The 24,995-nt window shown below is 52.4% G+C and overlaps 1 protein-coding gene across 2 annotated transcripts; it reads left to right on the top strand.

Moving 5' to 3' along the window:
• The first annotated feature begins 729 nt into the window (after nucleotides 1-729).
• TSPAN17 (tetraspanin 17) lies at nucleotides 730-24,775 on the top strand. Of its 2 annotated transcripts, none has more exons than XM_029583718.1 (8): nucleotides 730-928; nucleotides 6,681-6,731; nucleotides 9,791-9,937; nucleotides 10,143-10,313; nucleotides 11,895-12,020; nucleotides 12,109-12,156; nucleotides 14,090-14,206; nucleotides 23,212-24,775. In XM_029583718.1, exons 1-8 carry the CDS (start codon nucleotides 842-844, stop codon nucleotides 23,212-23,214), a joined length of 750 nt encoding a protein of 249 aa, XP_029439578.1. In that variant the 5' UTR covers nucleotides 730-841; the 3' UTR covers nucleotides 23,215-24,775. The 2 variants fall into 2 exon arrangements, with proteins under 2 accessions (XP_029439578.1, XP_029439577.1); XM_029583717.1 differs by lacking the exon at nucleotides 23,212-24,775 and adding an exon at nucleotides 14,993-16,565.
• Nucleotides 24,776-24,995: the final 220 nt, after the last annotated feature.

Raw genomic sequence — 24,995 nt, 5'->3', positions numbered from 1 at the left:
AGTGTGGTATTATACAGTGCCGGCTGATGCACGGGGGAGCAGGCTGCAGTGTGGTATTATACAGTGCCGGGTGGTGCACGGGGGAGCAGGCTGCAGTGTGGTATTATACAGTGCTGGCTGGTGCACAGTGGAGCAGGCTGCAGTGTGGTATTATACAGTGCTGGCTGGTGCATGGGGGAGCAGGCTGCAGTGTGGTATTATACAGTGCATGGTGGAGCAGGCTGCAGTGTGGTATTATACAGTGCCGGGTGGTGCATGGGGGAGCAGGCTGCAGTGTGGTATTATACAGTGCTGGGTGGTGCACGGGGGAGCAGGCTGCAGTGTGGTATTATACAGTGCTGGCTGGTGCACAGTGGAGCAGGCTGCAGTGTGGTATTATACAGTGCTGGCTGGTGCATGGGGGAGCAGGCTGCAGTGTGGTATTATACAGTGCATGGGGGAGCAGGCTGCAGTGTGGTATTATACAGTGCTGGGTGGTGCACGGGGGAGCAGGCTGCAGTGTGGTATTATACAGTGCTGGCTGGTGCACGGGGGAGCAGGCTGCAGTGTGGTATTATACAGTGCTGGCTGGTGCACGGTGCATGGTTTAGTTGCACTGTGGAGCTGTGGAGCAGGTTCGCCATGCGTGAGTTAAGGAGTATAACGTGTGTCTCCTCTAGATGTCCCTGCTCTGAGGCAGACGGGCTGGGCTGGGCCTGCGAGCTCTCTCTGCCAGCCTGGGGAGGAGCCTGGGTGGGAAGAGAGCAGCCATGGAGCCCCCTGGCCAGAAGGAGCCCTAACAAAGGCGGTGCAGGGCTCCTGCCCCCTCCACCCCCTCCCTCCCTCCTGCTGCAGGGGAGCCATGTCTGGCAAGCAGCAGCATTTCAAGGGACCTGAAGTCAGCTGCTGTGTGAAGTATTTTCTCTTTGGATTCAACATTGTGTTCTGGGTGAGTGCTGGCGGAGGGGGGGCTATTGTTCTGCATGCAGCTGAATCCTCCTCCCTTCTCGCAAACCTTGCAGCAGCTCCTGCCGCCGTGCTCGCCGTCTTCTGCCTGTCCTGCTCACAGCCGTGCTGGGTGCCTGTGCTCCTCGCATGCACTGACTGCGCTGCCTGTGCCAGGCAAAGCTGCTTCCATCTCCCAAGGAAAGGGGGGGGGGGGGGTCCTGCAGTGCCTGTGGAGCAGCTCAGCCCTGAGGGAGGGGGGTCCTGCAGTGCCGCTACCTGCCCACGGCACTGTAGCCACCGGCAGAGTGAGGGCTACCTAAGCATCCTTGGCTTGAGGGTTTGGGCTACGCTGGGATCGGCTCTCGGTGCCGCTAGGCTGGGGTCATCCTGCTGTTTTCCAGCAGAGAAGGAGGAGGCCAGGGCTGGGCTGAAGCAAAGAAAGTTTAGGCCTTCGGGGAGGATTTCCTGGATGCAGAACTCCTTGCCACCCCAGGAAAGGGTTACGGTGAGTTATAGAGGGGGTAACGGATGTGGCGTGAGCTGCAGCAGGGCTGGGAGAGGCTCCTGTGCACTGCCTGTGCTAAATGCAAATCTCTCTCATGCATATTCATGTGACTGGGGGGGGGGGGTGAGTGCTAAGCTCCTAATGGGAGCCATGTCCCGGTGCCCTGGAGCGGGGCTCGGGGGATGGGCAGGGCTTGCCTGGCTTTGGGTGCTGGGATTATGCAGAGCTTGAAGTACGTTTTTTGCTTTTGTCAGGGGGATGGGGGAAGTACTTCTGGCTGTCTGTCCAGTGCTACTCTCCTGCCTGGGCTGCCTGTCCCCCGTTTCCTGCCTTTGTCCTCTGCTTCCTCTTCCTTAGCTCAGGTGCGAGGGTTTCCAGTCACAGGGGAGGGGGACCCTGGTCCTGCGGCGCCAGGAAAAATGTAAATAGATCTCCATGCAGAAACCAGAACCGGTCCTAAAGTCTGTAATACCAGAACCGGTCCTAAAGTCTGTAATACCAGAACCGGTCCTAAGGTCTGTAATACCAGAACCGGTCCTAAGGTCTGTAATACCAGAACCGGTCCTAAGGTCTGTAATACCTCTCACGGCAGCTTCGATATTGCTAGCAGGCATCTTCTTCCGTTTGTACTGCGTTGGAAATAGACCCACGCGGGCTGCAGCAAATGCCCTGTCTGACAGCTCCAGGTGCTGGTGCCCTGCTGTGTCCTCCCCTGGGCCAGCACCAGGGCCAGGACCAAGGCGCTGTGATGAGGACAAACTCTTCATGCACCTTCTCCAAGGTGTGGGTGAGGAGAGCTGGGCTCCCCGGGGCCGGAGCTCATTGCTTACTGTGCTCTCCTTCACTGCCCATGGCCCTGCATGGAGGCGGCAGCAGTCTCTCATCTCTTCATGCCCAGTTTTACCTTTTTGGGTGTTGGGGAACATCTCACCAGAAGGGCCCAGGTATCCTGTTAGAGCTTCACTCCTTACGTCTCTCTCCTGTGGTTTCCTCCTGCCCTGCCTACAGGGCACTGTTAATGATCCTCGGGCCTGCGAGCGGCATGACAGAGGCCATTGTGCCGGCCGCACAGAGCTGCGATTGTACTCGGCCGGTTAACGGGACGATGGCCAGGGCAGCCCTCGCTGCTGGTGTGCAGGTCAGCCAGGGATGCCGAGGGCACAGCCTTTCCCTCTTGGACCATGCGCTTCATTTGTGTAAGAGAAGCTGCTGTCATCTCCCTCCCTGCATGCTCGGCCTTACCTCTCCCATGGTGGCCCTGGCACCTGCAGGCACTTCCCAGGATCAGCACAGAGCAGTTTGTCTCTTCTTACGTTTTACCTTTAGGGTGCTTCTTCCTATGATGGAGTCATCTTCTGCCTTCAGTTCAGCCCCTGGTGGGTGTCTCGTGGGCTTCTGAGATCTGCTGGCTGGAGCGCCCCCCTCCATCCATGGAGACCATGTGGCCCAATGAGAGGAGATTCCCCTAACTATTCAAAGTCAGTCTGGCTCCCCTTCACAGCTGTAAACCCACAGCCACTGATCACCTGCCCCAAAAAGACTCCACAAGTTCTGGAGCAGAGGATTTTGTCTGCTGATGGAGTGGCTGTTTGAGTTAAGGACTTTGTCTGATACCCCACCCCTCTTTAAAAATATTCTTTAAAGCTTTCTTCATCTCACTTCCAGAACTTTCTTCTAGGAACTTAATCCAAACTTTTTGAACCCAACTGCACTAACCACATCCTCTGGCAACAAATTCCAGAGCTTTATTGTGCATTGAGTGAAAAAGAACTTTCTCCGATTAGTCTTAAATGTGCTACTTGCTAACTTCATGGAGTGCCCCCTAGTCCTTCTATTATTCGAAAGAGTAAATAACTGATTTACATCTACCCGTTCTAGACCTCTCATGATCTTAAACACCTCTATCATATCCCCCCTCAGCCGTCTCTTCTCCAAGCTGAAAAGTTCTAACCTCTTTAGTCTTTCCTCATAGGGGAGTTGTTCCATTCCCTTTATCATTTTGGTTGTCCTTCTCTGTACCTTCTCCATCGCAATTATATCTTTTTTGAGATGCGGCGACCAGAATTGTACACAGTATTCAAGGTGCGGTCTCACCATGGAGCGATACAGAGGCATTATGACATTTTCTGTTTTATTCACCATTCCCTTCTAATAATTCCCAACATTGTTTGCTTTTTTGATCGTCACAGCACACTGAGCAGACGATTTCAATGTGTTATCCACTAGGATGGCTTGCTCTCTTGCCTGTGTGCTAACTCTGAAGATGGAACCTACCCTCCTGCTTTTCATTTTCATACAGTCTGAGCTGCAGCAGGGCCTTCCCTTGTTCAGCCTCATGGTGACTGCTCAGATACTGTTGCAGCCCAGACCCTACTGCCTGCCCAGTGCTCACACGTGCGGGACCTCTGTCCTCTAAAGCCACCGGATCTCCTTTGTAGCAAGAGCCTAAGGGCAGTGTTCTTGCTGCTCTCTGCCAGTGGCCCCTGCTCTGCACTAAGAGCCAGCTCTGTCTTCTTAGGTGAGGGCCAAATGCCAGCGCTTGCACTGCACTGAGCCTCCCTCATGCTCCTGCTGCCTCATCTACAGCTGGTCCTGAGGTGGAGGGGGACACTCACTGTGGCTCCGCTGCAGCCCCATTGGATCTAAACTGGCTCCTGCTGAAAAAATAGTGATTACTGCCCTTGAACACCAGTACACCTCCTACTAACATAATAGAACAAGCTGGACTGCTACAGCTCCCTACACAGCAACGAGTTTGTGCTTGAGTCTTGGGTACTTGCCAGGTTCTTATGGCCTGGATTGGCCACTGTTGGAAACAGGATGCTGGGCTTGATGGACCTTTGGTCTGACCCAGTATGGCATGTTCCTATGTTCTTGAGTCCTAAAAAGCTCAATGTGGCGTAGAAAGAAACTAAATAAAATAATTCTATCACTACAACAGTAATCAAGCATATAAAAATAACTAAAATAAAACAAGGGCCAGTACTCGTACACAAACCACCGCCACCCTCTCCAAAGCCAGGGTGAGGGCAGCGAGAGTAGAAATAAAAAGATGCAGACAAAAAACGGAACTGGAACCCCCAAGAAGCCTAACGCTGTATGCAGGGTAACAGCAGCGGAAATGCAAAGAGATCAGAGCTGCTGCACCCTCGCATTCCCACACCTGAGAGAGAAAATCCAAGGCTTCCCACACAAGAATGAGCAGGAAAAGCCCGGAGTAACATAGGACGCTTGTGCCAGAATCGGCCGTGCCCTACAGCTCGCCCCCATACGTAGCCGTTTCCCAGAGGGGCCTCGTTGGTTGCTTCTGAATCCAGTTCCCCTTTTCCCGCTGAAGCAGAGAGTAGGGTTGGAGTTGCACTAAGCCTTGCTCCTGTTATTGGTTAAGGGTAGGATCTGCCACAGCAGCAAGTTACCCCCCTGCACTCTGTTCTTCATCTCCTTCCTCTGACCTTTAGGGATCCCTGGTGCTTATCCCATGCGCCTCTGCATTTTTTCTCTGTTTTTGTCTTCACCATCAAGCGAAAGAGGAGGAGCAGCAGAATCTGGATAGGATTTCAGTTTTTAGTTTATTTTTGCTGGGGATTTCAATATTATATCAAAATGCATGGAACAATGGCCTTTCCACGGCTTTTTCTCTTGGATGTTATAACAAAGTCATTTTTCTGCTCCATATTTTTGTGTTAATATTAAAATTTGCAGGCAAAGTAGAAACTAAAACGAAGGTCCCTGCATCAGTGGCCCTGAAACGAAATGAGAGCCGTGCCGGTGCGGAGCAGCGGGCGCACCTGGACTGGAGCTGCGGGCCGTCCTCTCCTGATCTTGCAGTTTGATTTTGTCACCAGTTGTAGTCCATCTCCTTCTTCTCCTTTTATTTAAATGCTTTGTCATTTTGGCGACACTTGTACAAACTGTCATGTAAATAAAGTTTTTCCTAACCCTAAGGACCTCCTCCCCCTAGAGACCCTAACAGCCTCCCCAGCTCCAGCATCTGACAAAGAGATAGGGTGGTAGTGGGCACTGCCCCCTCCAAGCTGTGTCCCATGCATAGAGGGCATGACCCCCCGTGCACAAATCCCAATATCACTTGCATCCTATGGACTTGTTGTGCACAAATTTGAACTCCACTTAGAAAAAGGGGCACAAAAAGAAAAGACTTTGAAAACGTGGAGGCAACATGGGGGGGGTGTGAGAGGGAGGGGATTTGTACTACTCTTTCCTAAAATGTTGATCCCTGGTACCGGGCCTGCAACACGATCCCTACACGGTGCCACGGAGGAATAGGAGGACGGGTCAGGGACGGGGACAGAGTCCTGAGTGGCAGCTGCAGGCTGAGCAGACGTCTCTTCTTACTGAGGGGCCCGGGATCTCCTGCCAGCACCGATGGTGGAGATAGCCCTGTGCCAGCTTTCCTGGGAAAGAGTAAAAGACATTGGGGGAAAGGGGAGGGGAATCTGGCTCTTGGTTTAAATATGGGAGCTGTTAAGCTCATGCTTCCAGAGTTGGAGAGGAGACAAAAAATCTGACTTAGATAAGGAGTGGGAGCCTGCAGGTGGTCAACTTTGTATGGGTGACAGCTGGGAGATATCCTTAGACCAGTGTAGATGGGAACCGCTAGGCAGGCTGCATGCGCCAGTTGGTCCTTATCTGCCACGGTATCAGCCTCTGGCACTATAGCCCAGGGAAGCCTTCAGCCATGGTCTCAGGGATTATCTTCTGAGCTGCTGGGAGATGAGTCAATGAGATCTCCACGAGAGAGTGAACATGGACTATGGTGATATCCCCTGCCCCCACCTTCTTACCCTCCTAATTTCTGGAAGTGTAGGCTTAGGTGTGATCCCTTGGGACCTATGATTACCTAATTACAGATGAATAAGCTGACTTGCCCAGGGTTGCACTGGAGTCTTGGCATGTTGTGCCTTCAAGTGTTGCGTTAATAAAAAAAAAAAAATAAATAAATAAAAATTAGCCAGCGATCCATGACTCACTCGCAGGTGCAGACAGACTCCAGCTGACTAGGAGAGTCTCTCACAGAGTGGAGGCCATGGAGAGAGCGGCACAGGCCAGGAAAGCTAGTGGAGCTGCTAGTGACCAGGAGGAGGTGCTGTCTTTTGGGCTGCCTCGGGTGGAGATGTTCTCTCACGTCGCACTCTCTTTCGTGGTTCTTGCTACCACGGGAGGTGCAGTGCATGACGGCTGCTCGTCTCTGCTCTGACTGGCGATGTCTTTTTTTTTTTCCACTTTGCAGTTACTGGGTGCTGCGTTCCTGGCCATCGGCTTGTGGGCATGGGCAGAAAAGGTAAGACTGGCGTGAGTCCGCCTCCTCCTCTCCCTGTGCTATGCACCCATGCTCTGCAGGTTTGCCTCCCCTTCCACAGCCCTTGATTCATTTGTGCTTTGTCTGCACGCCAGGCACCCTTGCACTGCAGAATATAAAATCACTGCAGAAAACTGGCAACAGGGGGAACGAGAACCAAAATGTTTGGGATGCAGCTGATCTGCTCCCTTCTCGTGTTCTTGCTATCTGCAACACATACAGCAACAGGAAAGAATGTATATATCTGTCACAAATCTTCTACCCTGAAGGGATTTAGTAATGAAAAGCAGGTTAAGCCTGTGGGTCTGCTGCCAGCTGTGGGAATCCGCCCGCATGTAAACGTTTTCTCCAGTAGGGGGCAGCAATGCTCCATTGAAGACGGGCGAGGCTCCAGGGTTAGTGCTGGGAGAATCTGGGTTTACCCTTCCCTTAGCAAATGCCTCCAGCCAGGACCTCCTTAATAAATAGATCTGGAGTTAATTACTCGCCTTCCCCAGCCTGAGCACAAGACAAGTTACGCTAGGGAAGCCAGAGGGCGCACGCAGCAATTTTCCTACAGACACAGAATGGGAGAAAGGCCCTGACATTGTAGCCGAGGCACCAGAGGGTGGCGGGACCTGCGCCAGGGAGTAGCTGTGGGCTTTGGACCCTGCTCCTCTAACCAGCAGGCGACTCTTTGATTCCTGCGTGCAGGTGGTACCTTTACATACATCAGACTGATGTGTATGCAAGCGCTTCTCCCATCTGTGCACTTCCAGCAGCTGCAGCGCTGCGTCCTGCCATGCAGGGAGCCGGGAGAAGTGTGCGCAGCAGTGCAGCAAGGGATTATAATTCTGTCCAGCAGCTGCAGCGCTGCGTCCTGCCACGCAGGGAGCCGGGAGAAGTGTGCGAATCAGTGCAGCGGGGGATTATAGTTCTGTCCATCACCTGCAGCGCTGCGTCCTGCCATGCCGGGAGAAGTGTGCGCAGCAGTGCAGCAAGGGATTATAATTCTGTCCAGCAGCTGCAGCGCTGCGTCCTGCCACGCAGGGAGCCGGGAGAAGTGTGCGAATCAGTGCAGCGGGGGATTATAATTCTGTCCAGCAGCTGCAGCGCTGCGTCCTGCCACGCAGGGAGCCGGGAGAAGTGTGCGCAGCAGTGCAGCAGGGGATTATAATTCTGTCCAGCAGCTGCAGCGCTGCGTCCTGCCACGCAGGGAGCCGGGAGAAGTGTGCGCAGCAGTGCAGCAAGGGATTATAATTCTGTCCAGCAGCTGCAGCGCTGCGTCCTGCCACGCAGGGAGCCGGGAGAAGTGTGCGAATCAGTGCAGCGGGGGATTATAGTTCTGTCCATCACCTGCAGCGCTGCGTCCTGCCATGCCGGGAGAAGTGTGCGCAGCAGTGCAGCAAGGGATTATAATTCTGTCCAGCAGCTGCAGCGCTGCGTCCTGCCACGCAGGGAGCCGGGAGAAGTGTGCGAATCAGTGCAGCGGGGGATTATAATTCTGTCCAGCAGCTGCAGCGCTGCGTCCTGCCACGCAGGGAGCCGGGAGAAGTGTGCGCAGCAGTGCAGCAGGGGATTATAATTCTGTCCAGCAGCTGCAGCGCTGCGTCCTGCCACGCAGGGAGCCGGGAGAAGTGTGCGCAGCAGTGCAGCAAGGGATTATAATTCTGTCCAGCAGCTGCAGCGCTGCGTCCTGCCACGCAGGGAGCCGGGAGAAGTGTGCGAATCAGTGCAGCGGGGGATTATAGTTCTGTCCATCACCTGCAGCGCTGCGTCCTGCCATGCCGGGAGAAGTGTGCGCAGCAGTGCAGCAAGGGATTATAATTCTGTCCAGCAGCTGCAGCGCTGCGTCCTGCCACGCAGGGAGCCGGGAGAAGTGTGCGAATCAGTGCAGCGGGGGATTATAATTCTGTCCAGCAGCTGCAGCGCTGCGTCCTGCCACGCAGGGAGCCGGGAGAAGTGTGCGCAGCAGTGCAGCAGGGGATTATAATTCTGTCCAGCAGCTGCAGCGCTGCGTCCTGCCACGCAGGGAGCCGGGAGAAGTGTGCGCAGCAGTGCAGCAAGGGATTATAATTCTGTCCAGCAGCTGCAGCGCTGCGTCCTGCCACGCAGGGAGCCGGGAGAAGTGTGCGAATCAGTGCAGCGGGGGATTATAGTTCTGTCCATCACCTGCAGCGCTGCGTCCTGCCATGCCGGGAGAAGTGTGCGCAGCAGTGCAGCAGGGGATTATAATTCTGTCCAGCAGCTGCAGCGCTGCGTCCTGCCACGCAGGGAGCCGGGAGAAGTGTGCGCAGCAGTGCAGCGGGGAATTATAGTTCTGTCCACCTGCAGCGCTGCGTCCTGCCATGCCGGGAGAAGTGTGCGCAGCAGTGCAGCAGGGGATTATAATTCTGTCCAGCAGCTGCAGCGCTGCGTCCTGCCACGCAGGGAGCCAGGAGAAGTGTGCGCAGCAGTGCAGCGGGGGATTATAATTCTGTCCAGCAGCTGCAGCGCTGTGTCCTGCCACGCAGGGAGCCAGGAGAAGTGTGCGCAGCAGTGCAGTGGGGGATTATAATTCTGTCCAGCAGCTGCAGAGCTGCGTCCTGCCACGCAGGGAGCCGGGAGAAGTGTGCGCAGCAGTGCAGCGGGGGATTATAATTCTGTCCAGCAGCTGCAACGCTGCGTCCTGCCACGCAGGGAGCCGGGAGAAGTGTGCGCAGCAGTGCAGTGGGGGATTATAATTCTGTCCATCAGCTGCAGAGCTGCGCACTGTTACAGCTTTCCTGCCAGCGGTTACTTAGCAGAGCGCCGGCAGCATGCGCAGGCTCTGTAGAGCCCTGTGGCAGAGCTGGGATTCGAGCCCTGCCACAGTCCTCACAGTTCCTGCTCCCGCTCCTCCAGCAGGCATGTCCCAGTCTGCTCATCTGTCTGTGCTGGTCACCTGTCTCCTGCGAGCGCAGAGGCGACAGAAGGACTGTGCCATGCCTCCTGTCCTGTGTTTGGGTGCCGCTTCCCACCCGTCTCTGGCTCTGGGTGGCATTAAACTCTCTCTCCCCGCTGCTCTCTTCCGATGTCCGCAGGGTGTCCTTTCAAACATCTCGTCCATCACAGACCTGGGTGGATTCGACCCTGTGTGGCTCTTCATCGTGGTGGGAGGAGTCATGTTCGTGCTGGGTTTCGCCGGCTGCATCGGGGCGCTACGTGAGAACACCTTTCTGCTGAAGTTTGTAAGTGGTCTCCCCTATCCCCGAGATTCCCGCAAACAAGCACCCGCTTCCTCCGCCGCTGAGTGTGCTCCACGCCCGTTTCTCCTGCACTGAGAGCAGGCAGAGCCGTGGCCTGGCTTTCTGAGCTCGCCCACGCTCGTTGCTGTAGTGAGCAGTGGCAGGTGGCGGTTCTGTGCTTAAGGTAACTGCTTCCTCCTCTCTGCAGTTCTCGGTGTGTCTGGGGCTCATCTTCTTCCTGGAGCTGACGGCGGGGATTCTGGCTTTTGTGCTGAAAGACTGGATTAAAGATCAGCTGAACTTCTTCATCAATAACAACGTGAAGGCCTACCGGGACGACATTGACCTGCAGAACCTCATTGACTTCGCTCAGGAATACGTGAGCAGAGCTCTGGCGCCCGGGCCCTCTCGGCGCTTCTCTAGCTGTTCCCCGTTTCTCTCTCAGCGCCTTCCTGCCATTCGGTGCTCTGCGGTGGGAATTCTCCCTTGGGAGTATCAGAGTCACGCTTTTACCCTATAAATAGAAGCGAGGAGGCAGGCCAGGGCTGGCTTTGTTTCCATGGTAACGGCTGGGCCTGACGGAGGCGAGAAGCATCCTCGGCCTAGAGCTGAGCGTGCGACCACCTTCGGGCCTGCAGTATCTGACTGGGGCCTTTGTTTATGACTATTCTCAGGAGTGGGGGGGTCCCCTCTGCAGGGCAGGATCAGGGAGAGCTGAGGAAGGCGACTGGGGGTGAGGTGCAGGAGACGATGAATAAAAGCTCGAGAGCCTTTGGGCTGACCCCTGGGGCCAGGCTTGTGGACTGAGAGAGGATGACTGCACTGCTTCCTCTCTCTCTTGCTGGGTCTCCAGGAGCTGCTGAGGAGGTCCCAGGATGTGGCATGGGGGAAGGACGTCTGGGGATGATGAAGAATAGGGAACAGAATCCTGGGGGGGGGGGGGGGAAAGCTGCAAAGAAAACGTGTTTCAATAATGTATATAATGTATATAATGTATATGGATGTCCGAATGGCCACCAACAAATCCCCAAATGCAAAGCAGACTTTTGAGAATTTATGGGAGGGTCTGCCTGAGTGATAATCCCCAGCAGAGTTCTGAGGCTGCGGGGGGGTATGTGTGAGTGATAATCCCCAGCGGAGCTCTAAGGCTGCGGGGGGGTATGTGTGAGTGATAATCCCCAGTGGAGCTCTGAGGCCCTGGGGGGGGGGGGGGTATGTGTGAGTGATAATCCCCAGCAGAGCTCTGAGGCTGCCGGGGGGGGGTATGTGTGAGTGATAATCCCCAGCAGAGGGCATGGGGGGGTATGTGTGAGTGATAATCCCCAGCAGAGCTCTGAGTGCGGGGGAGTATGTGTGAGTGATAATCCCCAGCAGAGGGCATGGGGGGGTATGTGTGAGTGATAATCCCCAGCAGAGGGTATGCATGGGTCCTGCATGGAGGCGTTGCCGTGACTGAGCCGTGCTCTCACCTCATGTTTTCTCCTCTCCTCCTGTCCCAGTGGTATGTGTGAGTGATAATCCCCAGCAGAGGGCATGGGGGGGTATGTGTGAGTGATAATCCCCAGCAGAGGGTATGCATGGGTCCTGCATGGAGGCGTTGCCGTGACTGAGCCGTGCTCTCACCTCATGTTTTCTCCTCTCCTCCTGTCCCAGTGGTATGTGTGAGTGATAATCCCCAGCAGAGGGTATGCATGGGTCCTGCATGGTGGTGTTGCCGTGACTGAGCCGTGCTCTCACCTCATGTTTTCTCCTCTCCTCCTGTCCCAGTGGTATGTGTGAGTGATAATCCCCAGCAGAGGGCATGGGGGGGTATGTGTGAGTGATAATCCCCAGCAGAGCTCTGAGTGCAGGGGAGTATGTGTGAGTGATAATCCCCAGCAGAGGGTATGCATGAGTCCTGCATGGAGGCGTTGCCGTGACTGAGCCGTGCTCTCACCTCATGTTTTCTCCTCTCCTCCAGTGGTTTTGCTGTGGTGCTCATGGACCCAATGACTGGAACCTGAACATCTACTTTAATTGTACCGATTCCAACTCCAGCCGGGAGCGCTGTGGGGTGCCCTTCTCCTGCTGCGTTAAGGACCCAGCGGTAAGGAGTGGGGAGGGGGTGCGCAGGGAAGATGTCAGCGGGTTCCTGCAGGCCCTGCACGTTTCTGACTCTCGCTTTTCCATCTTAGGAAGATGTTCCCAACACGCAGTGTGGTTATGACGTGCGACTGAAACAGGTGAGGCTCTGCCTTTTGGGAGGGGAGGGCATTGCCGAAGTGATTGTGACACGGCCCCAGGAAGGAAGAATCTCTGGGAAAGCAGCGCTGATCCATAAACTCCCAAGCTGTTCCCATGCTCTCCCGCACACACTGCTCTGCCCCTCTCCACCCCACTCGGGAAGCTTTCTGGGCCTAACATTAGTGCATGGGAAGGACTGTGCTTGGCTCTCGCTGCTCTCCCTCCTCTTTCCCCCAGCATTACTCAGAGTTTGTCTGCTCATTCTTCCGTGGGAAGCCTTGGATTTTCTCTCTGCAGCCCTCAGTCCTCACAGTCAGCTCCTGAAATAACCATCCCCCACCCCCAGCACAGGAATTGTAATCTCCTCTCTTGCACTGCTGGGACCCCCAAGCTCCCTGCCCTCACTGGTCTCTCTCCTCTACTGCCCTTGGCCCTCCAGAGCCCCTGGCGCATGTGCCCATCATCCCCTTCTTACAGCCATCGACTGCCGGTCACTGCCTCTCCTCCCAGGGCCATCTCGCTCCCTGCTGCAGAATTGTCCCCATTTTAGGAAATAGGATAAACTGTTAACCTTTGCAGAAAAAACACGCTCAATGTCCAGCCCTTACAGGAAGGGCTACCCCATTTCTTACCCGTACATCATTGCATCCATAATGTTTAACCAAAGCAATAAAACAACTGATAAACCGAACTCCGAGAGGGATGGAGGCGGCAGTTTGTGCGTTCTGAATCAGAGAGGACCTTACAGCTTTCTTGAAGAACCTAGGCTCCTTCCGGTTTCTGATTTCCTTCAGGATAGAGTTCCATAGACTCGGACCGGCACGTTCTCTGGGCCCATCAAGGAGCGCTGCTCTCACGCTAACAGATTCTGGCATGAGGAAAGGATTCTTCATGACTGCGATGCTCCAAGGAGAACGTAACTTGTTAACAAGAGAGTGTATAGCAGTGCTTACGTTGTATTGTATCCGATTAATTATCGGGAGCCGTTGGAGAGCTTGCAGTGTGGGGGTAATGAGTTCAGACAGGGGGCTGCCACTTAGCAGACTTCTGAATAATTTGGAGAGGTCGGGCAGCGTAGAGTGGAGAAGAGAAGAGATTGTAAAACGGTTCGGAAGTCATTGGTGACCCGAGATTGTGATGAGAGGTTTGTAGCAGTGATGTAAGGTGATCATTCTCTGATAATGCAGAGTCTTGGAGGACCCCTGGGTTGTGCATGGCCTTTGATGTTCGGATGGAAGGGTTTCTGAAAGAAGCCTGCTTGCAGCATTGTGTATTGTGAATGGGGATAATATCATAATTTCGGTTTTACTTACATTTAATGCAAGTTTGTTTTGGTTCAACCAGTTTTGCATAGTGGAGAGGCATTGAATGAGAAATTCCTCAGCTAAATTCCAGGAAGTTTTAATGGCAAAGAAAATGTGTATAGCGTCAGCATAGAGCTTATAGTGCATCCCAAGGCCAGTGAGGAGCCAAGTAGATGTTCATTAAGGCCACAGACAACGCTGAACTAGCCATCCTCCTGTAATAAACTTTGGATGGCATCTTTTAACCAGGACGTTCCTCTCATAAGCACAGGATAAAGCTTTCAGCTCTCTGTTAACCACGCACAGTAATACACAGCCCCAGAATAGGGAGCTGCAGCGCCACCTAGAGCCCCTGAAGAGTTACACAGGGAGGTGACATGGCCGTCACTCAGCTGCGACTCTCCCATTCGGTATAGGGGGCGGGGAATGACAGAGACCACACCTCACTCCCATGCAGGAGATTGCTTGAATGATGTTGGCTAATAATTTAATAACACTTTTACTGGAGGGTTTCCTTATTGCACTCAGGGCTCTTGCAGTGTCTCTATATCCCCTGTAAAGCTCCCATGTGCACTCGCTGTTCGATCGCTTACCTCTCACACACTGTGCCTCTCCATCTTTTCCTCAGGAACTGGAGCAGCAGACTTACATCTACACTAAAGGCTGCGTGGGCCAGTTTGAGAAGTGGCTGCAGGATAATTTAATCGTGGTGGCCGGGATTTTCGTGGCAATAGCACTACTACAGGTATAGAGCTCCACCCTCAGAGATCTGCCCCCACATAAAGCCAGACCCCACCTCCTCACCCTGACATAGAGACAGTCCCAGCCTTAAAACATCCTCCCCACCCTGCACTGACCCAGACACGCAGCCCCCTTCATCTATACATTCTCAAACTCTCTCCCACGCCCCTATCCTAACATGCATCCCACCTCTCCACCCTGACACAGAACCTCTCTCCCACCTCCCCACCCTGACACAGATCCTCTCTCCCACCTCCATATCCTAACATGCATCCCACGTCCACACCTCCCTCCTTATCCTGACACACCTCCCACCTCCCCACCCTGACACAGAACCTCTCTCCCACCTCCATATCCTAACATGCATCCCACGTCCACACCTCCCTCCTTATCCTGACACACCTCCCACCTCCCCACCCTGACACAGAACCTCTCTCCCACCTCCATATCCTAACATGCATCCCACGTCCACACCTCCCTCCTTATCCTGACACACCTCCCACCTCCCCACCCTGACACAGAACCTCTCTCCCACTCCCCTATCCTAACATGCATCCCACCTCCCCACCCTGACATGGATCCTCTCTCCGACCTCCATATCCTAACATTCATCCCACGTCCACCTCTCCCACCTCCCCACCCTAACACAGAACCTCTCTCCCACCTCCACACTTCTCACACAGATCCCCCTTCCTGGGTCTGGTATTTTGAGTCTGGGAAATGGGCAGAGAAGGTTTGCTCTGGGTCTGGTTGTATGTAATTTTATTAATTTCATTACTCTCTTTTGCAGATTTTTGGTATCTGTTTAGCTCAGAATCTAGTGAGTGATATTAAAGCAGTGAAAGCTAACTGGTGATGTTTAAGATAGCAACCCCAGACACGAATGCTGAGAGACTGCGCTGCTCACAGCCTGGACAGAGCAACTTCAGGCACTAACACCAGGAGACTGCACTGCTCACAGCCTGGACAGAGCAACTTCAGGCACTAACACCAGGAGACTGCGCTGCTCACAGCCTGGACAGAGCAACTTCAGGCACTAACACCAGGAGACTGCGCTGCTCACAGCCTGGACAGAGCAACTTCAGGCACTAACACCAGGAGACTGCGCTGCTCACAGCCTGGACAGAGCAACTTCAGGCACTAACACCAGGAGACTGCGCTGCTCACAGCCTGGAGAGAGCAACTTCAGGCACTAACACCAGGAGACTGCGCTGCTCACAGCCTGGAGAGAGCAACTTCAGGCACTAACACCAGGAGACTGCGCTGCTCACAGCCTGGAGAGAGCAGCTCCAGGCACTAACACCAGGAGACTGCGCTGCTCACAGCCTGGAGAGAGCAACTTCAGGCACTAACACCAGGAGACTGCGCTGCTCACAGCCTGGAGAGAGCAGCTCCAGACACTAACGCCAGGAAATGGTTCTGCTTACACCCTGGAAAGAGCAGCTACAGACACTAATACCAGCAGTTTGTGCTGCTCATGCCTTGGAGAGAGCAACTTCAGGCACTAACACTGAGAGACTGTGCTGCTCATACCCTGGAGAGAGCTCCCTAGGTGCTAATGCCAGGAGACTGCTGCTCATACCCTGGAGAGAGCTCCCTAGGTGCTAATGCCAGGAGACTGCTGCTCATACCCTGGAGAGAGCTCCCTAGGTGCTAATGCCAGGAGACTGCTGCTCATACCCTGGAGAGAGCTCCCTAGGTGCTAATGCCAGGAGACTGCTGCTCATACCCTGGAGAGAGCTCCCTAGGTGCTAATGCCAGGAGACTGCTGCTCATACCCTGGAGAGAGCTCCCTAGGTGCTAATGCCAGGAGACTGCTGCTCATGCCTATGGACCCTGCTTCACAAACTTTATAGCAGCAGAAAAAGCTTCCAGCTCTGTGCAACAGTAACCATGGGCCCCAGCACTGTAGCCCTAGTCAGCCATGCCTCCAGGTCCTAGCATTGTAATTACTTGCATTTTTTTTAAAGTATTTTTGGGGGGGAGGGGCTCCGTGTCTGGATTCTATCCAACTGCTGTATTAGAGTTACCCTAGGAGGAGCAGGGGGCATGTGGCAACCTTGTGGCACATGATTGTAAATAGGACATGCATCCGATGGTATTTATAATGTGTGGTGCTGGGGTCGGCACTGTCAGACCTTCCCCCATGTATGCCTGCTTAGAAAGAGTACAAAGTGCTCTTCAGCCTCTCTGCGCTGCCCCGTGCACGCTCACACTCCCAGCGCCAGGCGCACAAAAGCGTCTGCACAGTCTGTGTGTTTTTTGTGAGTAGGGACAGTTGCTTCACTTCGTCCTGGCATGTTTCCTGTTGAAAATACTGAGAGATTTTTATTGATAAAGCTGGAGCAACGTGATAAACCTTTCCCCTGTGTAGTTCTATTTCTTGTGTTAGTTGGGGAGAGAGTTTGTGTGATGGTCACTTTCAGGTAGCCACATTGGCTACTTTGAACCTGCAGAATTTGCAAAGCGGATTTCCCTGGTCCTACCCAGATCAGTCCAGACTCCTGGGTTTTGCCTCCCTGCCAGCAGATGGAGACAGAGAGTCTCACTGACACTGTACATAACCCGGTGTGCCACCTGCAGTCCCTCAGTATTTCTCTGTCTCCAGCACATGGCAGATGGTGTAAAACCTGCAGTCAATCGCTCTGGTTTGAGGCAGACAAACAGGGGGTTGTGACCCTTCTGATAGCTCGGTCTGGAGGTCGGTAGGGTGGACTTCTGCTGGTCCAGATCCCTCATCCCCCATGAAACCACAGTGGAATCTGCTGGCAGTTCTGCACTGCAAGTCCAGTGGAGCCAGGGAAGTGTCCCTTTTATACAGTTTGTCCTGAGCTGGGTCACTAAAGTTTGGCAAAAGGAGACGGATAGAGCCAGTGGTCTGGCTCTTTTCTGATTTGCTGTGCGGCCTGCGATCCTGGAACCTGAATCTCTGCACCAAAGGAAAGTATTGGTTTCTATGAATCTTTATTTGTTTTCAGAAAGTGAAAAATAAAAAAAAAAGAGAACAGGGAACTCGATAGAGGAATCTGTGCATCATCGGGGTTCCAGGGGGGACGAGGGCTACCTCAGCAGCTCGGGGAGCTCAGCGATGGGGTTTTTCAGCAGCTTCTCTGCCTGCGGAGGAGTCCAGGTGTTGGCTCCATGGCGCTGAGGGACTGTTCCCCCGCTTGCTATTCAGGTGCTGGTGGTGCCGCAGGTGTAGTGAGGAACAGCGCGTGCATACAACAAAAGTGTTTGGGGGTCTGCGTCCAGCATGACCGCACCGGTAGAACAAGCCTCACAGGTGATGGGGTCTAGCGCTGAGGCTTTCCCCGTCAGCACATAAACGGCGGCCATTTTCGATTCCCCTAGCAGCCTCGGCGGGAGAGGCAGGGGAGTCCCCTCCTCAATTATCACCGGCAGGTCCCTGTCCCACAGAGGTGCAGAGAGGCCCTTGCACTGAGGAGGGGTTGGACGTCTTCTGCCGGTTTTAATTTGCTTATGCACAAAGCGTGTTTAGTGAGATGCTGGCTCTTGGCCCCAGTCTCCATGGATTCTTGGCCAGCCAAGAGGCCTGAGCTGCTGAGAAGCTCTTCAGGCCTTTGATTTTCGGTGCTGGATGTTGAACGGATCCGGGCCTAAACACGCTGAAGGTGCAGGCAGGCTTTGTTGAGCTGCGTGGAAGGCCATGGCAGTGCTTCTTTTCCAGCAGGCGTAGGCGCAGGCATGTGACAGCTGCAAGCGCGGGGACCTGTGCGTTTAAGGCCGCGGCCTAGACTTGAGCGTGTATTTGTGCAGGTATATGATCACGTATTTGCACGGATACTTGTGTGCATATGGCCACGTCCTATATGAGCACATATTTGCGTCTGTAGTTATGCGCTCAAGGCTAGGTTGCGGTTGTAAGCGCACATTTTCCTGCGTCCTGTGTGCATGTAAGCTTTGATGTGTGCGCAGGAGGCCGCCTAGAGCTGGGCGCCGGGGATGAACAGGTCCAAGTGCCTTGCTCTCTGCGAGGCTTCTGTCTGATAGAAATTCAGTCCTCACTCTCTCTCTCCATTTGTGTCAGCGCAGTTTAGATGTTCAAAGTGATTTGACTACTACAGCTCTTGCCCATAGTGGAACATCCCCTCGGCCTATGGTGTCTCTGGAGGGGGAGGTGAGGCAATGGTCCGTTCTCCTCCCTTGTCCCCGAGGGCAGAAGCTTCCCCGAGAGAGCAAGGTTGGGCCTATGGGCTCCGGTACAGATCCATCCTCCTCCTCCTGGGTGGATTCCAGGGCCTGCAAAGGCGAAGGGATCGCTTGCTTGGCCTCCCATTTGTCAGTCACAGCAGGCAAATGCCGCAGGGAGGCCGTCCCTGGTAACCTTCGAGGGGGTGTGGATCACGAGACGTCGCAGGATTCTGATAGGGCATTGGCCTTTTCACTTCTAGAAGAGGGAGAAATTGCATAGGATTGGGAGTTGCTTCAGGCGCTGCTCAGATTTTCTCTTTTGTCTCTTGCTGACTTTGTAGGCTCAGAGCCTGAACACGCTTAGAGTGGCTGGAGGTCAGTTTTAAGGTAAACGTCCTATTTCTTCCCCCCCCCCTCGTCTCCAATTCAAGAGATATTGGATTTAAAGAAGGTAATTGCATGGAAACTCTGAGGTTCATCCTAGTGACGGTGCACAAGGCATCTCTCGCCCTGACAGAGACGCAGCCATCGGGCCGGAGCACCAGACATTCCTGAGCTTCTTGGTCCTAAGGGGACATTTTTGGTTTCGAGCCTTCCTTTCTGCTGGCAAAGGCTGCGCACACCTTCACTAAGGTGATGGTGGGGAGGGCAGCCGCATTGCAAAAGGAGGGGGGGTTGGTGCATCTGTGTTTGGACGCCTGGCTCATTTGTGCAAAGTCAGAGGATCTCTGACAATCAGTGCAAAAGGTACCCATGCGCTTAAACTCTTTAGGATGGGAGCTGAACCTAGCAACGAGCCATTGGGTCCCCGAGCGATGAGCGGCCGCCTCACCCTGCCCCGTCACTAACCGAGGCTGCTCTCTCCCGACCAGCCCGGGCAGGAGCTGGCTGACTCCCCCTATATCGGGCATGAGAGGCCCAGCGGGAGGCTATTCCCTCCTCCTTTATCCAGGTCAGAAGGAGACATCTCCAACTCCTGCACTTCTGGGCTCAGTAGCATCCCAACTTTATGTCCCCCTGCCGGGCCTGGCAGTGATACTGCTGAGGGGACCCCAAATGATAGAGACAGAGATGTGCACTCTACAGGCGTAGATCCTTCATCAGCTTGCCTATGCTCCACTTTGCGTATTTATAAACCTACAAGACACTTAAGATCTCTGAACAAAAACCTGGTAGATGTCCCTTCGGTCCACCTTGCAAGGTCAGACATCACCAGAAAAAGAGCTTTCTCTGTCACAGGCCCATTAATTTGGAACACTTCGACAAATTTCAAACACAAAAGAATTCAAAAAAACTCTAAAAACATATCTCTTTCAACAAGCCTTTAATACACAAACACGCACCTGATTTTCCACTTCCATCAACACCCGTGAACTGTATTTATATTTGATTTGAGCTGTATTGTTATTTTGATGATGTTTAGTTCTTAGCTTTATTTTATTTTAATTTTCATTTAACTATTTTTACTTTATTTTTCTTCTATTTTTATATTGTGTATGTTCCAGTATGTGAACCGTTTTGACCAATTTTTATTGAAAAAGTGGTATACAAACAATTTTAAATAAATAAATATGCACACACCCTCTCTATCACACACATGTTCATTCTCTCTCACACACTTCCTCTCCTTATGTGCTACCACACACACTCTCTCTTACACCTAAGCTCACAAACACACATTCTCACACAAAAACACTCTCACATGCATAAACACACACACTTTTGCTCTGTGTCACACACATACTCTCTCACACACATATGCACACACACAATCTCTCTCAGAACTGAAACTGGCATAGGAGAGCTACACAATAGCTCCGTTTTACTTCTGTTTAATTTCTGCTGATCTGCATGCATCCAATCATTAGTGACGAACAACCAAAAGGTCCTGTCAAATGATTCATTAAATGGAAAAAGAATCTGAAGGCAGCATCCATATAAAATGTTAATCCAAATTTCCTGATCATGACCCTCACTGAAATCTGTTACTGTTTTTCTGTCTGCCCCCACCCCGCGGAAGCTACTCCGTGCACCCACAACCCTTTCTAAGAACATAAGAAATTGCCATACTGGGTCAGACCAAGGGTCCATCAAGCCCAGCATCCTGTTTCCAACAGTGGCCAATCCAGGCCATAAGAACCTGGCAAGTAGCCAAACACTAAGAAGAACCCATGCTACTGATGCAATTAATAGCAGTGGCTATTCCCTAAGTCAACTTGATTAATAGCCATTAATGGACTTATCCTCCAAGAACTTATCCAAACCTTTTTTGAACCCAGCTACACTAACTGCACTAACCACATCCTCTGGCAACAAATTCCAGAGCTTTATTGTGCGTTGAGTGAAAAAGAATTTTCTCCAATTAGTCTTAAATGTGCTACTTGCTAACTTCATGGAATGCCCCCTAGTCCTTCTATTATCCGAAAGAGTAAATAACCGATTCACATCTACCCGTTCAAGACCTCTCATGATCTTAAAGACCTCTATCATATCCCCCCTCAGCCGTCTCTTCTCCAAGCTGAACAGCCCTAACCTCTTCAGCCTTTCCTCATAGGGGACCTGTTCCATTCCCTCTATCATTTTGGTTGCCCTTCTCTCTACCTTCTCTGGGTTGCTCCTGACTCTACTCCCCTGGATTCTCTTATTCTTTCTTCTGAAACAGGCTTGAGGGATTAAGACGCCTCTCGCTTACGTCTCATGTCATAGGGCGACATCATTTTTGGAAGCCTCTCCCTGGATCATCTCCATGCTTTCTATATCCTTGCAGAGGAGCTGCCTCATCCTGGGGTCCAGCAGATGGCAATAGTGCACCGCGCAGGAGCCGCTAGTCAGTCACCGCAGTGGGGGATGGGAGGACAAAACAGTCCTTTCTCCTCTGCAACTCTGTTCCAAAATAAGATTTAGGGGCAGCTTTTGTCCCACTGATTTTGGCAATTAGTAGATCACAGGAATATTTCTAACTTCTGTCACTTCCTCACACTCGGGCGCACATGAATTAACGCGTTTATTAATGCATGAACATTTGATATTCACAGTTAATACGAGTGAGGCACCGAGTCCTGGCCAGGAAGGGTTCAGTCTGTAGCTCTCAGGTACTGGGGAGACTTTTCCCAAAAGTCAGCACAACCCATCTTGGACCTCAGCTGCTCCCACCCTGCGCTGCCTGGACAGTCAGGCAGGTACTGAGGTTGCTGGAGCCCTGGTTCTGCTTTGAGCATGATTCAATGGAAAAGCAGTTTATAGATCCAAATAAATAAAATCCTGCAGTGTCCCAGAGACATCTGAAATGCCAGAGCACCTTTTCAATAATGAGCTCGGCATAGTCTTATCTACAGGAAATAAGCAGATGGGCGATGCAATAAGGGGATTAGCCCGTCCAAACCTCCAGTGCGTAGCTAATGGCGCTCATCACCTGCAAGTTCCATGTAGATAAGGCTTCAGCTAATCCCCGTGAGTCAAAACGTTCCCCGCGCGGTCAATGCGCCCATTGTAATGCGGCAAATTTAACGCCAGCCCAGGGCTGGGATAAAGGTCGGCCGCGCTCAAGGGCTCATTAGAAAAAGGACAATTCCTGCTTTCTGTGATTCCTCCACTTAGTATCCTCGCAATACTATAAGTAGGAGAAACCACAGAAAGCAGCCTGGGCACCCAATATAAATGCAGAAGGTCGACGGTCCTGGCCGTGTATCTTGTGCCGGTAGCGGGTGAAACCATTGCATGTATTGAGCGTCCGTTTTCCCCGCCCGCACTGACTGTCCCCTCTCCTGAGTGCCCGATGCTGAGGAGGCACTAAGGATGCACAACTTTGCCTTTCCCTAGCGCCTCCGTTTTAGTGCAATCCCTTGTTTAAATAATGCATTGTGCGCCTGGAGAGGTGCTGAGCGCACGTTAGGAGAGCGGATGCTCAAGCATGAGCGCACGTTTTATGTGAGCCAATATTGCATCAGCCTGAAAGTTTCTCCACCAAACTCCCTTCCCCTAAAGCTGCACGGAGCGGCAGTTACTACACTTAACAGAAGGCATGGGGGTAACCTGCACGGAGCAGCAGTCACTACACTTAACAGAAGGCATGGGGTAACCTGCACGGAGCAGCAGTTACTACCTTAACAGAAGGAATGGGGTAACCTGCACGGAGCAGCAGTTACTACCCTTACAGAAGGCATAGAGTAACCTGCACGTAACAGCAGTTACTACTCTTACAGAAGGCATGGGGTAACCTGCACGGAGCAGCAGTTACTGCCCTTAACAGAAGGCATGGGGTAACCTGCATGGAGCAACAGTTACTACCCTTAACAGAAGGCATGGGGTAACCTGCACGGAGAAGCAGTTACTATCCTTAACAGAAGGCATGGGGTAACCTGCATGGAGCGGCAGTTACTACCCTTAACAGAAGGCATGGGGGTAACCTGCACAGAGCAGCAGGTACCACCCTTAACAGAACCCATGGGGTAACCTGCACGGAGCAGCAGTTACTACCCTTACAGAAGGCACAGGGATAACCTGCACGGAGTGGTATTTACTACCCTTAACAGAAGGCATGGGAGTAACCTGCATGGAGTGGCAGTTATTACCCTTAACAGAAGGCATGGGAGTAACCTGCACGGAGCGGCATTTGCTACCCTTATAGAAGGCATGGGGTAACCTGCATGGAGTGGCATTTACTACCCTTATTGAAGGCATGGGGTAACCTGCACGGAGCGGCATTTACTACCCTTATAGAAGGCACAGGGGAAAACTGCAGAGAGTAGCAGCAGTATCAGCTCTAAACACTTTTCTGGGTAGACTGGATGAGGCATTTTGATTTTTATCTGCTGTTATCTACTATTGTTACAGTTTTTGATTAAATGTTTATTGCAGTAACTTGTACAGATCCAAATTTGCATTGGTGAAGAGCCAGTAAGGAGCAGCAGGTTTGGTAGGACGTTGCCAGCCAGGTGGAACCATTTTTCCTTCTGGAGGCTCTGAGGACAGCACATACATCCTTCTCTGGAACAGTGCTTGCTAGAGATTCTGTCTCCCACCCTCCAGAGCTGAGACTGCTGGAGAGCATAGGGTTAAGGAAGCGATCAGCGCTCCCCTACAGGGCTGCAGCTTCCAGCACACCGCCCTCACCCTTTCTCTGGACTTTCTCAGCTCTCTGCAGGTTCAAGCTCTTAATCACTGGCTCCTTTCAGAGAACTACATTTTAATGTACTTAGGAGTTTGCCTTGCTCACCTATCATTTTCTACTGTGACTAAGTTGCATGTGGATGAATTTTTCTGTTTCTCGACGTCAGCTGACTGTTTTGAGAAGTTGGATATTGTGTGTTACAAGCTCTCAAAGTCCTTCCTTTGTGTGAGAAAGTGCAGAGAAATGGCCCCATATCAGAGAAGAGAAGGGGTCAGTACTTCAGGATATGGACAGAGGGACAAGACTGGGACTGAGGGAGGGGTTGTTACTCCAGCTATGGTCTGAGGGAAGGGTCAGCACTCCAGCAGTGCTTCCTCTGGGTCCGCAGGTTCTCACTCTCGCTCTCTGTAGCCTGTGATACTTTATATTGGACCAACAGAGTTGTGAGACAAGCAGTTTTTCACTATTGAGGCCTCTTCTCATGTCTCTCTACTTTACTTAGTTATAAATAATAATATCTTGCCTGGGAATAGCAGAGAGTCCATGGCAGGGACAGGGTTTAGGGCTAAGACACAGGGAGATTAAGGTTCCCCCTATTTTAGTATCTGAGGGGCAAAATGCTGAATAAAGCTGAGATCACAGAAAGTGGAGTTTTGAACTCACATGGTCTGAGGAGCTTTGAACTCACATGGTCTGAAGAGCTTTGAACTCACATGATCTGAGGTCATATAGAGTGGAGCTTTGAACTCACATGCTCTGAGGAGCTTTGAACTCGCATATTCTGAAATCACATAGAGTGGAGCTTTGAACTCACATGGTCTGAGGTCATAGAGTGGAGCTTTGAACTCACATGGTCTGAAGAGCTTTGAACTCACATGGTCTGAGGTCACATAGAGTGGAGCTTTGAACTCACATGGTCTGAGGTCATAGAGTGGAGCTTTGAACTCACATGGTCTGAGGTCACATAGAGTGGAGCTTTGAACTCACATGGTCTGAGGTCACATAGAGTGGAGCGTTGAGCTCACATATCTACAGTACCTGAATGTAATCCACTCTGACGTGCTGAAAGGCAGAATAGCAATCACCTTTCTTAGAAACATAATAATAGCTCAACCAGCTCGTCTTGTCTGCATGTCATCTACAGCTTCTATTCAGATTTGCAATCCCTACCACTCCCTCGGAGATCTTTAAATCTGTCCCTGTTAAACCTGTACCCCCTTGAGGAAAGGCAGAATAGGGGAAATATGGCAGAGTTATTGAAATACCTCTAAGGTATCCATGCACAGGAGGGAGCCTCTTTCAATGGAAAGGAGACTCTAGAACGAGGGATCATGGGATGAGGGTGAAAGGGGGTAGAGTCAGGACTCAGGAGTAATCTAAGAAAATATTTCTTTTCAGAGAGGGTGGTGGATGTGTGGAACAGCTTTCCATGGAAGAGGTGGAGACAAGGACAGGATCTGAATTCCAGAGAGCATGGGACAAGCACAGGGGTCTCTGAGGGAGAGGGAGGGATTGTAGAGCTGAATGGTTG

This window comes from Rhinatrema bivittatum, chromosome 18 (assembly GCF_901001135.1).
Source record: "Rhinatrema bivittatum chromosome 18, aRhiBiv1.1, whole genome shotgun sequence".
NCBI classification, from domain to species: domain Eukaryota; kingdom Metazoa; phylum Chordata; class Amphibia; order Gymnophiona; family Rhinatrematidae; genus Rhinatrema; species Rhinatrema bivittatum.
This window is presented reverse-complemented; position numbering and strand designations above follow the sequence as displayed.